At 37.4% G+C, this 15,471-nt stretch overlaps 1 protein-coding gene across 1 annotated transcript in view; it reads right to left on the reverse strand.

Annotated features, from left to right (window-relative positions):
- LOC124619729 overlaps positions 1 to 15,471 on the reverse strand; it is a 503,325-nt gene that overhangs the window by 183,339 nt on the left and 304,515 nt on the right. The window contains exons 32-39 of the mRNA XM_047146296.1: positions 14,709 to 15,068; positions 14,344 to 14,534; positions 13,492 to 13,760; positions 10,554 to 13,405; positions 8,731 to 8,890; positions 5,452 to 7,667; positions 2,457 to 2,603; positions 180 to 403 (exon numbers count right to left, since the gene is read on the reverse strand). Coding sequence (XP_047002252.1) covers positions 180 to 403; positions 2,457 to 2,603; positions 5,452 to 7,667; positions 8,731 to 8,890; positions 10,554 to 13,405; positions 13,492 to 13,760; positions 14,344 to 14,534; positions 14,709 to 15,068 — 6,419 coding nt within the window. The remainder of the gene's footprint in view (positions 1 to 179; positions 404 to 2,456; positions 2,604 to 5,451; positions 7,668 to 8,730; positions 8,891 to 10,553; positions 13,406 to 13,491; positions 13,761 to 14,343; positions 14,535 to 14,708; positions 15,069 to 15,471) is intronic.

Raw genomic sequence — 15,471 nt, forward strand, 5'->3', positions numbered from 1 at the left:
AGCACATTAAATTCCATTTTCTTAGGTTTTCTGCCTGCCTTTGTTACTTTTCTGTTGAAGCATTATTATTATTATTATTATTATTATTATTATTATTATTATTAACATTTCTTTTTCATTCTGCCTCTCTCACAACTATTTTTTTTTCCTTTAAATAGGGAGTGCACACTGTAACTTACTTGAATTTTGAAAGCTCATCACGCGCAGTCCCAAGTTTTCTGAGAAGGCGTTCTGTACGTTCTGTGGCACAATCATAGCGTGTCTTCAAGGAACGTCCATTCTTTTCAACTGTTGACACCTCATCAGCTGACAGTACATCTCTTCCAGTTGAAACAAGCTGTCGTACCTGGTCCAAGCAAGTTGCAATTGGTCGGGAATGGGCCTCCAGGTCGTCCTTCACTTGCTGCACCATAGAAAATAAAATAAATGCTGGTAAATACCACAAAATATGGAAGAGACAATCATTAATCTTGTTGGAAACAGGAAGGTTTGTCTACATTTCAACAAATATGACAAGCTCCCTCTTCCTCCAATTTATGCTTAATGTTATTTCACACTAGTCATCATTTGTTCCAATCAGGATATATCTGCAATCATCCTCACATCTTACATGAATATGTACTAAAGTTTCGTCTGGTAGTCTTAAGACAACTGAAGCATAAATTATTGTGGCAACATACATCTCTTACATATTTTATAAATTCTCAGTGGCATGCAAAAAAACCCCAGGAGGAAATTAGTGTAGAAGTCTAGTTCCTACACTTATTTTCTTATTGCAAGTGTACAAAATGCTTCCACAATACGGACAACGCATACAACTATGTAAGTTAAGCAAAGATACTATTTCCTCATTTGTATGAGTCGTCACTGATTTTCCTCTCCATGTAATGCATAGCAGAATATTGTCGCATGAATGGTGTTTCCTATCTTCCAATCAATGAGAATAAGTCAGTGCAGGATTAGACTTTTGTTTATTAATATTCATTTACAAAATCAAAGATTTTATGGCAACAAAGCTGAATATACTTTGATTTGTGTTGGACACTTTCACATTTCTTTAAATTTTATTGTGAAGGTCAATGCTGTTCCTACAAAGCAATTTTGAGCATTTTAACATGATATTAGGTGAGTGCAAAACTCAAGGAAGAGTTACAAAGAGGAGAAATTCATCATCTATCCATATAAATAGGAATACATTTCATTCATTATGGAGCACTCAAAACATATGTAACGATCTTTCTATAATATTGCGTATTAAGCAGTAGGACTCTTAGCCAAGATTCTTAATTTAGTTTTTCTTTTTTTTTTTTCAAATATGATGCAATGTAATTGTCCACAGCTTCTGTATGTGATTGACATACTGACTATTTGAAAACATTATAACAGTAGGTGGCTCTTATTAAGCAACATCCATGGATCATTTCCACAGCACACTGAGTAAGTGGTGTCTATGATCAATTAGGCAGCAAGATGGAGGTTGTAAAAAAAGTATAATAAAATGAATAAGAAGGAGGAGAAGAAAAAGAAGAAGAAGAAGAAGAGAGCTCTTGTGGCAGAACAATGTGCCTGTTAATAAATTGGCCATTTTTAATTTCCTAATTTCAAGAAATGACTTGCAGAGAATTAATTTTTACAGAATGAGTAACTTATAAGTGCTGTATATGTAAAGTAGCTTCTTGTTGACCCAAATGCCTTGATCTCAATAGCGATTATGCTTGGGAAGGGTCAAGCAAGAGAGATATGTAGATAGTTTCCTTGTTATGTTTTATAAGGAAATGGCAATATACCTTCTTATATTCAACGCACAACTTTCTGTCATCATACTACAAGGTTATTGATAAATACCTCTGGGGTTTCAGAAGACAACTAAGCAAAAACTACAAGACATTTGGAAAAAAGCGTATCAGTGGATATAGCATCCCTAAAAGTTTTAACCTACATTACAGGTTCTCAAATATAGGAACTGTTTAAGATGTTACAATGTCAATATGTGCATACACTTCATTCAAGTTACCGACTAAAGGGCCCTGGAAGGTGTAACAGCAGCCAGCTTTGTAAACCTTGTTCATTACGTTGCCTATTTGCAAGCATTAACTAATTGGATGCTACAGTACCGAGCAGATGATTTGTTTTTATGTTCTGAATGCCTGCCCCTGACTGCAACTATGCCACAGCGTCAGTTAAGAATTGAAACTCTGAGAGACTTCATCCACTGTTCTGTGTCAATTTTCTGTATCACTCGTAGTTTTATGAAACAATCATCTTCTGAAAGCCCAGAGGTATTTACATATACCCTGAATTATTTCCTTTATAACTATTTTATTGGCCACCCAAGTATTCATCAGTTCATACTGAAAGCAGACAATAAAAAAAATACTGCTTCAACTTTTCATCTTCATACCAACAAATCTATCATTTACTTGGAACTGTTGTCATTATCACAAAACAATACTGACCTTGAGAGTGTTTATTTGGTTCCGTAGATCATCAGTATTTTCTGCAACATTTCCTTGACTTGCAATGCGATTCTCTGTATTTGAGAGCCACATCAGCAACTTTGACAGTGTCTCATCACAATGTTTATATTTCTCTTCCACAGCTTGCTATGCAGATAACACACAATAACAAAATTTTAACCTTATATTTTTTTTTAAAAATTGGTCTTTCAAACATTTTTATATCCACATTTTGCTCTTTTCGACTTTTTAAAAATTCAGAGGTTAATAATTTGCTTTTTCCCTTCTTCCATGTATCAGTAAATCTACACTCTCACAAGTTAATCCACTGGCACTAAAGACTATCCCCACATAAACCAACATAACTGAATGAAACTACAGATAAGAACATTTGACTACAATCAAGAACTCATCTTCTATTTTATTTAATAAAAGGAAAGAATGTCGTATAAGCAATTAATCTCTGTAACACACAGCATTAAATTCAGATCTACTTTTTAAATTTTCTTTACTTTTATTTGTTATGTATATGACCAACGATTCTTTTTTAAGACTGAGTGCTAGTGTCAGAAAGAAGAAATCAATCAAGTAATGAATCAGTTAATGCCGCTGAAAATAAATATCTTTCTATTAATTCATAAAAAAGAATAACTCATGCAGAACATAACTAACCATAAAGCCCCAACAGAGAATGTGACATCTGCAAAAAGTTTGCATAACCACTCATGCAGGCTTGCTTGAAATGCATTTCCTCCCATGCTCAAAAACTGGCAGGAATCTACACACTAAACAACACTGCACGTAACACAAAGAATCAGAGAAATACTATCAGTAACCACAGAAATTTCTTTACAGTTCCTTAAAACCAGACAGCAATTAAACAATTTCTCAGATTTGACAAAACAAGCCAATACTCCAGAGAGCAGAGAACTTCTGAAGGCAGGTTTGCAAACCAATTTCTGAAACTCCCACATCCAGAAGAAAATAACTTGTATAGAGAATGACAGAGGCAACAGATGAGAGGATTCTGACAACACGGCAACAAACCACTCAATCCCACTCACACAGATTGTTACAGTTAGTATAATAATTTAGTATTATCGTTAAGTACATAATCTAGTTTGAAATTCTTTGTACATATAGTAAAAGCCTGTAAACAAACAAAAATAATTACACAACAGAAAGGAATACTAGTGGTCATGATCATCAGTTCAACACTAGACTTAGCTCTAAAACATCAAAATTTGAATAATTCAGTTTTAATGAAAGAAGTTAATAGATCAAAAATGCAAAACATTCAAGGCAAAAACTTAAATGACTACTAACATGATTATTTTTAAGCTACAAAAGATACAAAAATATAAAATAGATCATTTCTAATTTGAACATTTCATTCACAAAAAGAGGTACTATCCTAAAACCTAAGTGCTATTAGTAATGTTAGGAGGAGCGGGTTACAGCATTGCCGGGCATAGCAATTAGCATTAAAAGAACAGCAATACATTAAATGATGTTAGTCACTAGCAGATATTTTCAGAATCATTAAAATATTAGCATCCCAAATAACCACTTCAGAAATTTCACTTTATAGCTGCACATCAACTATGTGCTATAATTTAATCATCTGCTCATTCCACGCATTAAAAAAAAATTAGTATCACATAAGCCAAAGCGTCTGCTCTCAGACATCTGTAACAAGATGAGAATTACAAAAAATTAGCACTGCTAATGTAGGTATTACTTCTGAAAAATTAAGTCATAGTAACTATCAAATTTAATGAGATTCAACTTCCAGACACACATTTCATACAGAGAAGGAAAAATATGAAGCAGCACACAAATGCAAATGAGGAAAGTTTTACAAGAGATGAAACATGTCAAGGGACGAAAAAGATTTAGGAAGACCATTCAATGAAAAACACAGTCAGGCGAGAGTAATTATTGCTCACAACTCTCAAAGATGCTTATGTGAATTTATAGGAAGAAAGTTCCACTTGTGCTGAAGTACACGGTAAATTTTGTAGAGCTCCTGCAAAACTTTCCGCTCTTTGCCATGCATTAGTGCAAAGCTGCCCCAACACTGCGAAGCTGAATCATTCCATTAGCTATCCTGAACACACACACATTGAAGCATAAGCATGCACACATACAGTGCCATTTGTTAAAAAAGAAATAGCGTGGGATTCTTTTTATTTGTGATGACTAGTGAAAACAGATATCAGCTCTTTATGACATGTGCATGCTGTGTAACTGACTTTATATTACTTAAGATGACAATTTATCACATCAGTTTGGATGGGCAATGAATGCAAAGCACTTTTAGTTTTTATTGCACTCCAGCATGTTAACTGTCAACAACTAATTGCAGTTAAAAATGTTTAGACCTGTGCCTGATCTTATACATAATTTAGTAGGTTACTTTAAAACACAATTAAATAATGAATAAAAAATTAAAACTAATGTCAAACATCATCAGATTTAATGCTGGTGTTTTGTTTTTTTCTTTTCATTCTTTCTTGTAAACAGTAAGTGATTATTATCAGTATTTTACACACAATCCGGAAAGAGTGTAATAATAGCTTCAAAAATGTTGCTCCAATTTATATCTACAGTTGCCATTTAAAACAGCATGCCTCCAGTGAATAAAATACAGGTCTGTTTCCTTAGAACAACATATAAAACCTTATATTTCCTGTTACGGCTTCATTCCATTATATATGTGACAATCAAGAGAAAGATGCATTGTGTTGTTTGGAATATTATTTGGTGCAATTCACTATATTATTATTATTATTATTATTACTATTATTATTATGTAAGTGTAATATTCTTCAAAAATGAAAACACTGGAGATCATTGAAAATGCTGCTCAGTTAGTAAACATATTTCTTTCAGCAACATGTTAAGTTAGAAATGATTTTAAGCAAAAGCTACTGAAATTAAAGTTTAGCATTACAGTTATAAAACAGTAAACAAAACTTGAATGCAGACTTACTCTGGCCTGCGCAGGCAGGATGTACCCACGCTCTAGGGCCTTTGTGAAATCAATAGATTTTCCTGTTGTCGTCTCAAGCAATCGTCCAGCATCTTGATCAACAAGACCTTCTGGACCAACTGCCTCAGACAAAGTCAATATGCGCCCTGTAGATGCATCTTTCACCACTGTTGTTGACGGATCTATAAGATTAGATGCTAGAGATTCACGAAGAGTTAAGCGCCGCCGCTCTGTTACACCACCTGCAGCACAGAATGGATCACGGAAGCCTCCTGTAGTTGGATTGTACAATGAGAAAGTTATAGCTTCAATCAGACATAGTGCACGACTTGGTGTTGTCAACAACCCTGTATCTAAAGCAGCAGCTAAGGTGTAAAGACGAGATGTTTCAGAGTCGAGGACACTGCTCTTCTCTGAATCAATTAACCCTTTGCGGAATGCTTCTGACAAACGAACAAGTCTTTTCTTCAACTTGTCTTTCACAAGAGCTGAATCAGGATCTATTAAGCCCAATGTAACTGCCTCTTTTAGTGTTAGAACTTCATGTGATTGTGGATCAGTAAAACGACCTGTTGATATGTCCAAATGACCCCCTTCTACAGCTGCATCAAAAGTCAGTGGTTCCCTTAAAAACACAACAGTTCCCTGTTCAAATATAATGCACAGCGATTTCACTTTGCCTGTCTGTGGATCAAATGCTGCACGCCGATTCATGTCAATCAGCCCATCTGTTATAGCCTTCTTTAGAGTGCGGAAGCGTCCAGTCTGAGGGTCTTTAATAACAGCAGATTCAGGATCAATCAATTCATTGCGTATTGCTTCTTCCAAGGTGCACTCATGTGACGTCCTGGGGTCCTTAAATGTACCACGCTGGAAGTCAATTGATCCACGCCTTACAGCTTGCTGAAATGTTATTGGACGATCTACAGTCAAAAGCAGCCCCCTTTCAAAAGCAACATCAATAGTGTAAGACCGCTTTGTTTTCGGATCTGCCACACGGCCTCTCAAAACATCTATAGAACCATCTTCAATAGCTGAGTTGACACTCTTAAGCTTGTTACTAACAGGATCCTTCATTGCTGTAGTGTTTGGATCTAAAAGACCATGTAATAGTGCCTGTGACAAGTCCAAATTATCATTAACTTGTGGGTCAACAAAACAACCTGCCTCTGGTCGGTAAAGGCCATACTTTACGGCCTCTTCAATTGATAGTGGCCTGCGAGAAGTAACAATAAGACCTTTCTCTTTTGCTTCTTTCAATGACAGAGTCTTCTTTGATTCAGGGATCTTGTAGAGACCCTTTTCATCATCAATTAACCCATTCAGAATAGCTTCTTCAAGTTTCATATATTTACCAGTCTTAGAGTGCTTCACAATTGAGATAATTGGATTAATCAGTTCTTCTTTGCAAGCATCACTTAAAGTCAGCTTCCTACCAGTAGATGGATGAACAAAACGACCAGTGGCCGAGTCGTACAGACCCATTGCAATTGCTTCATACAACCCAAATGCTGCACTCTCAATGTCCACAATAAGACCCAGTTCCATAGCTTGTGAAAGTGGGATTGTGCAGTCAGATCCTGGTTCACGAAAAACACCTGCCCTTCTGTCTATTATACCAGCTCTGCAAGTCTCTACCAGTGACAATAGGCGTTCAGAGCGACGGTCCCAATAGCACGGTAACTGAGGATTGATAATTGACCGCCGTATAGCTTCGTGCAATGTCACTTTACGACCCGTATTTGGATCTGTTAGCTTACCACTCGCCTCATCATACAAGCCCTGATGAATAGCTCTCTGTACTGATACAGCTGCTTTACTATCCACCAACAGACCAGTAGCAAATGCCTCTGATATTGGTACACTGATGTCACCTCGAGTAAAGTCTTTCACTTTTGCTGTCTGTCCATCAACAAATCCTGATTTTATAGCTTCTGCAAGGGACAGTTTCTTCCAAAACCCACTTCTTGTATCCTTCACATGAACTGAATCCGAGTCTATGAGGTTGTTCTCAACAGCATAGGCCAATGTGACACATTCTCCTGTGCTAGGATCGAGAAACAGCCCTGTTTCCTCATCGAAGATTCCTTTGACTAAAGCTTCACTTAGTGTTAAAGGCGGGTGAGCCTCTATCAGCAGGCCTTGTTCAAAAGCTTCTTGGAAGTCCAGCTTTCCATCTCTACCTTTGAGAGCACCAGCTTTTGCATCCACAACACCTGAAATTTGAAGCAGACACATTAGGAAATTTGTATGATTTTTTTGGTAGGTTTTTTCTAACAGGTTAAAGTTACATTGTAATTGTATAAGTAAAAAGTGAATGCCCATTTTCTTGTTATAAAAAATCTATACTATAGCAATTTTACACAAAAAAATTCAATCAGCAACCTGTGCTCTCCTTTTTAACTCCAATGCAGTTCCATAGAACAATCAATTTGAGGTTAACATGTACCTGCATCGCTATTTGATGTAATACGAGCATTACAAATATGAACAGATGCATCGAATGTAAAGCAAATAAATATAATGGAAACTAAGGATCAAAATCATAAAACACTAGTTATAATAAGACTACAATTGCCACTCACCTATGTTATGTTTCTGCCATTGTAAAAACAGTCAACAAATATTTACCATTATTTGAATATTACAAAAATCAAATTGGAAATTATGTTGTTCTCTGGCAAGAGAGCTGTCTGTTCAAGGTTCTTGTAACAGATGAGTTATCACTGGATTTTTATTTCAGCAGAAAAAAAATTATTTCATTTTGTACCTTTGACAGGTGTTAAGTAAATTCTTTTCTCTACTGCACTTCTTTGGTTCAGAAGATATAAATATGAAAGAACAATTTGATATAATCAGGACCAAAGAGACAGAAAAATTAAGTTTTTCACCTCCCTTTAACCACAGCATTTGGCAGTTGGCCTCATTTTGTTACAGTGGTCATAGTACAAAACTCCCAAGATTATTAGAAATATATTGTTGTTAACCTGGTCAAAGACTGCAATTAATTTATTGATGAGTCAGCAAAGATAATCTATTAACACCGTATGTATAAAACCTTTAATTTGCATTTGTGTTAGAACTGCTAGCGTATAAGAAAGAAAATGTCACTCATTTTGAAACAATTCATTTGCAGATTTAAAATAAAATTCAAGTAATAGTAATAATAGTAGTAGTAGTAGTAGTAGTAGGAGGAGGAGGAGGAGGAGGGGGGAGGGGGGGGGGGGGGGGGAGCAGCAGCTATTCACACAGCACTTCACAGCACAAACACATTCTTACCTTCTTCAACAGCACTTGCAAATGTGACTACCTTTCCTGAATCTGTTCGAACAAGAGTTGAAGCAGGGTCTATAATACCTTTGTAAATAGCTCTATCAGTGGGCAACTTCTCATGGGTCTCTGGAGTTGTAAATCGACCAGATTTAGGATCATAAAAGCCCTGCACAGAAAAAGAAACTAAGTAACATATTTCATGTGCATGTGCAGTGGATTTAAAATACTCATATTGTATACACAAAAATGCATAAAACAATTTATCTACCTTACACAAAACCATTAAAATTTTCTCAAATTTTCACAATCAACAGAGTATACCACCTGCACATTTAATTTAAAACTTCAGTATAGCTTTACACCATAGCTCCCATCTCAAATTAAGACAAAATCAAAATTACTATTCTGTCATACATTACATTCTCACTTTCAGTAATCGTATGCAGTGATCGTGCTTAATCTTCAGCAAAGCTCACATCTTGCCTTGTTGGTAGCAGGTGACTGAAGTTAAATATACACACGAATAACAAACCTCTAATATAATCAAGAATGTAATTACCATAAGTGTAAACACAATCTGGCTACACTACATAAGAATGAGATTTACATATTTGAATAAACTGGATAAAATTTGGAATAATCTGTGAACATTCTTGAGATCCTGCATGGCAGCAGAAGCAACAGCACCATGACTACCACCACCAACACACAAATAGCTTTACGCCTGTTACTTCACTTAATTACATATAGATTTTTCTTAACGCTAAACCATGTCTGGCTGTATTCTTTCCAATAATAGAAACTTTTGCACATTCTTTTAGATAACTCTACAACTCAGGGAAATTTTGTCACTTCCAACAAGAACAACAGAACAGTCAAATCTCAAATTATTGGACAAAAATAAATTAATACATCTTGTGATGTATTACGTTTGGTAGGTTTGGAATTTTTAATATACGACTATTCTTATTGAGTTAGCAAATATTCTGTGTAATTCTGATTAAGATTTGATAATTACGAGTTTATTAGAAACAGTATGAGAGATGAGCAGGTCACAAATATTGCTTGAAAGAGAAGATATGCAGCGGTGTTACCACAGACATTCAAACCTGCTCAATAAACTGAGTCGCTGCCCAGACTACTTTAAAATCATGATGGCCAGGGGTGGCAAAGGTGACAAGGCGAATATTCAATGGTGGTACAAATCACACTGCTGAAGCACCTACTTGCCGTGATTGTCCGTTTAAAATTTTAGAAAGCATTTTGTAAATGGAGCAAAGCAGCAATCAGTATAAAATGCTAAAAATTAGTAAAAACAATCTCGATCGCATTTTCAGATTTTTATTAGTTAGCAACTGGTTTCAGTCCTTTCCTCAAACCATCTTCAGCCCTTTCCCCACCGTTATGACTGCTGGTGACAGCAGACAGAGTGAGACCTGTGAAGTGAGGATGACCTCAGTGACATTCTCACTTCTCCATCTGCCGCCACCAGCAGCCGTAATGGCGGAGAAAAGCCTGAAGATAGTCTGAAGTAGGCTGAAACCGGTTGCTAATGAAAACAAATCTGAAAACATGATCAAAACTGTTTTTATTGATTTTTCCAACTATCAATAATTGTAAAAATATAAGCTTAGTAGATTCAACTAATAATTTATCTGTATGCATTGTATCATAGGCCAACATGTCATGTGACCATATCAAATGAAAACTCAACAATAATGCGATTCTATAACATTTCTGTTGACAGATAACCTAATTTCAAAGTGAAAAATATTACAAGATATCTAAAAGATACAGGTTTGAAACAGAGAGACAGGGAAGGTAGTTACCTTGAATACGGCCTCCGGCAATGAAAATTTTCTCTTTGCGGGAATGATAAGCCCTCGCTCCAGAGCATCATAGAAATGCATTTCAGCTCCACTGGTTGGATCTGTTGCTGTGCCAGCTTTAGGATCTACGATACCAGCACAAACTGCTTCTCGTAGACTGATGATGTCCCCTGAGCGTGGGTCCTTAACAGCCAGAGTATCACTGCTTATATCCCCACGTCGCAATGCCTCTTCCAGAGTTATACGTTCACCATCTAATAACAGGAGACCAGATTGTGGTTCATAACAGCCTTGTGCCAGAGCTTCAGGAAGGGACCACGGCCTTCTTGTGCTCAATAGTAGACCTTTGCTAAGTGCAACATCCAGAGTTACACCTGGAGCAGGCCGTGTCAGCATCCCACGCCGAGCATCTAGCAGTCCTATCACCATTGCATCTCTTACTGGCACAAGTCGATCCGACACACTGTCCTTCACTCTTACTGATGACACATCAATCAGACCACTGTCTATTGCATCTTGTAGTGTTACATCTTCCCCAATAGCAGGATCTTCTATGAGTCCAGTGCGAGGTGAATAGTACTCTTCAGAAATAGCGTCAATCAGTGACAGCGTGATTTTGTTTGTTACAATCAGACCTTTACTTAGAGCTTCATCTAAAGTCAGTAATTTGCCTGTAAACGTGTCACGCATTTTACCCACCTTGGGATTCAGAAGCTTCGTTGTTAAAGCATCGTCCAGTGAGATTAAACTGTCAGCTCTAGTGTCCTTGCACTCTGTAATGAAAGCATCAACCATTCCACGTTTCACAGCTTCTTCAACATCTATATTCTGGTTTGTAAGAGGTTCTTTTATTAAGCCAGTAGTGGGATTGTAATAACCTTTACGAATCACAGCTTCTAGAGAAATTGGTTTTCTGTGACCTGCTATAACATACCCTTTAAGGAATGCCACTTTGAATTCTATTTCGGTTCTTGTATCTACGTTTACTATGACTCCCCTATTAAGATCAACAATGCCAACTTCAATCGCTTCTGATAATGGTATTATATCATCAGTTTCTGGATTGCGAATATTCACAGACTCCGGATCCAAAACTCCCATTTTTATAGCATCAACAAAGCTAAACTTTTGTCCTGTTTTTGGATCCTCTATGTCACCTGTCTGGGGATCATAATGTCCATCTTGCACAGCTTCCTGAAGTGTTATAGTTGGTTTCATTTTCTTTGAAAGAGATTCAGATGTGTGTGGCTTCTCAATAATCCACCCTAATTTGACAACTTCAGAAAATGGTACTTTTCTTCCTGTCCCAGGATCCACCATGTGACCCGTATGACGGTCAATGACGGGAACCTCGAGTGCCTCACGGAGTGTGACATATGCATTTGGCTTCTTGCTCAATAAATCTCTGACAAGGACTAGATCTGGACTGAGCACATCACACTGATAAACCAGATCATCAAATCTAATTACTTCTCCTGTAGCAGGGCTTACAAATGACTCCAGTGCCACATTGTAAGCACCAACATTTAATAGTTTCTCAGGAGTCAAATAGCGAACAACAGTCACCTTATATTGCTTCTTTTCATCTACAAGATTAACATGGGTCTTGCTTAACACTTCAATTTTACTATCCTGTGAAATGACATTATTCAATAGTGCTTCATGCACTGTGTATAACCTACTGTCATTAGGCACCAGAATATTCACTACACACTTGTTGGGATCTATGAGGCCATCTGCCACTGCTTTACTGATGGAAACCACAGGCAACTTTGTTTTACTTTCAATTTTAATTTCTGGTGGCTGTTTGTTTCTCTCTGTTAATACACCTCTAGTTGGTGTTATTAGTTTTTCCGGCTGGGTTGGTGTGTCTAATTGTTTCTGCTTGTCCAGTGGTGAAACTGAAGGTGCTTCTGTCCCTTCCTCTGTTAATTTTGCTGCAGATGGAGATTGCTTATCACCACCAATCAATGATATCTTTCCCTTCTCAGATTTCACAGGACTTTTTTGTTGCTCACCAGACTGTACTGTGCTTTCCCCGGGGGTGATCTCTCCTCCTTGTACTTTCATGCGATTACTCTTCACGTCTGACATAACAGCGCCCCTTGCATTTTCATCACCTGTTGTTTTCTCTAGTTTCTCTTTGACAGCTCCTACCACTGCCATTCCTGCTAAAACAGGAGCACCAAGTACTGCCAAAAGTCCCATTTTAGCTGCTTGCTTCACTGAAATCTTTGAGCCCGTTTCTGGTTCTTTTACAAACTGACCCGTCTTTGGGTCTAGCAATCCTTCTCTTAGAGCTTCCTTTACAGTGACAGGTTTTGAACGAACCACATCATACACAACTGAATCCTTGTCAATAAGGCCAGCATTCACAGCTTCCTCAAATGAGTACGCTTTTGTTGGTGAATCTGGATCTCTGAAACAACCTGCAGCTTCATCATACAGTTTCTCCGAAGCTTCCAATACATTAAGCTTTTTAGTTCTTTTATCACCACCATCGACACTGTCAGGCACAGCTTCAATCAATCCATCACGAATTGCATCAGCTATGGGCATTATACGCCCCGACTCTGGATCTGTGTATGTGCCAGCACTTAGATCAATGAGTCCACGTGCGATGGCATCTCCAAAAGATACCTTAATTTCACGTGTTGTGAATTGCTGTTTCACCTCGGACTCATCACGAACTATGCCACGGCGTTTTGCTTCCTCTAGTGTCATAACTTCACCTGTCAAGGAGTTCTTTACTTCTGATGGGCTAAGTAGTGTATACCCCTGGAGGAGTTCAATTGTCTTTGTTGTTATTGTGTGATAGGAAGTTACAGTTTCTGTAACTGCAGTTAAACTACCTGGAGAGGGAAAAAAAAATCATTGTAATGAAACAGAAACATGAAAATTAAAATCTCAAAACACAATTGAAAAGCAGTTAAATAACCTGTTGCTGAAGGTTCAAATGTCAGTGCATGCTGACCGGGTTTAACAATGAGTAGGCCATTCTCAACAGCCTCTGTAATTGGGACTTGCTCACCAGTCTGTGGGTGCTTCATGGTACCTCGCTCTGCATCAATTAGGCCCCTTTCGAGGGCCACCCCCACATCCACACTTAATGGTGACGCAGGGTATGGAAGAGCCATAATGAAATCTGAACTAATGGCCTGTTCCAGAGGTTGTCTGTCACCTGTTACAGGGTGTCGAATTTCCTTCCTACAAATAAAAATAAATGCATATCAACCTTTTTCCTCATAATGTAACACGTTGTGCACACCAAAATCTTCGAACAGATATTTTGTAAAATTATTAACATTTAATCCTTCCTGGCTTGCCCCTGACTGAGATTAAAAAAATCGTGCATGATTTAAGGCAAAACGATATCAAAGTTCAACAGCAAAGGAATCATAAGAAACCTAGGTACTATCTCCTTAACTTCACAAGTTGGTTCTCCTTTAAGCACGTCTATACATGGAGAAAAAAAAAGAGGAAGTAACTAGATTTCTAGGTCATCACACTGCAAGAACTCAACACAAACATGCATGAAGTGTGCGTTCTTTCTAATTCCAGACAAAAAATTTTGCAAAATTTACACTGATCTACTCATAAAAGCACTACAGCAAGTCTTCACTGTTGTATATTTCTATTTGTCACACAATAATCATTTGAGTCAGTCCAACATATTTATTTCCTTTCAAGTAAACTTTTGCCCAAACAAATTTGGCAGAGAACAACTAATACACTATGCCAACTGAAACAATTTCTTTTCAAACAAATAAAAGGAATGTGAGCTGAATACCTCTGAACATCAACAAGTCCACGCCTCAGAGCCACAGGGAATGTCATTCCTGCTGGTGGAAGTGACTGGGCACCTGGTGGAGGTGCTTTACCTTTTCGACTCGGGAAAAGCTTCGCATCCTGTGAAGCTGTCACAATACTAACTGGGCCATCAAATGTCTGTACTAGACACTTTTCATCATCAATGACTCCCTGAGTGGAAAAAAAAACACCATCAGCAATGTTATTAAGTATTGGTCACATGAGCAATCAATTAGATCTTCACTTTACATTCAATAGCTATTTCTGATCAATCTTCACGAGTGATTCTTCACTGAAGATAATAAACTACTATGCTATTAAAACTACATTATGTTTTATACACACCTCAGCAACTGCCTCCTCAAGAGTGATCTTCTTATTTGTGTGTGGAACAACAATGGGAGAGAACTGGTCAACTATTTCACACAACATAGCTTCTTTCAAAGTTAGGTATGCTCCAGTTTCTGGATGAACAACCTTGTTTGTCCTAGGATCAACCAGACCCTGATGCACAAGTTCAGGTAGTGAGAGACTGCGAGCAACTGGCACGAGTATGCGGCCCCCTGGGCTCGATGGGTCTAAAACTCCTCTGTGAAGTGCCTCACGCACTGTCAAAACATCTCCACGTTGTGGGTCCACCACTGCACCATGATCTCCATTCACACGCCCTAGCACCACAGCTTCAGATAATGACAGAGACTCTCCCTGCATAAAGTGAAAAAAATAATTAATGTAATAACCACTTCCAGCAGAAAACAAAAGTATCATAATGGTACAGTATAATGATTATTTTCTTACTGAATTTCAAAAAATAGCTACAAAACTAGGAAGAGGTGGTGTAAAAAGCTAAAAGGGATACTTTTCTGCAGAATAGGGATGCACAGCTTGCAGCCTGTAGGCTTCCTCATTCTTGTAAATTGACAAAAATTGACCAAGACATCAGGGCAATTGTTGAATCAATTGAGATTCCTCTTCCAAATTAAATTGTGTACATAATGTTTCTATAAAACTACATTTTTGTGATGATATTTGTTAAATACAATGAATATTTGTGAAACAAATGATGCAAGCAGTTTTCCTTGTGGGCCTTGTAATGACAGTGAGAAGT

The sequence above is a fragment of the Schistocerca americana genome, chromosome 6, assembly GCF_021461395.2.
Source record: "Schistocerca americana isolate TAMUIC-IGC-003095 chromosome 6, iqSchAmer2.1, whole genome shotgun sequence".
In the NCBI taxonomy this organism is placed as follows: Eukaryota; Metazoa; Arthropoda; class Insecta; order Orthoptera; family Acrididae; genus Schistocerca; species Schistocerca americana.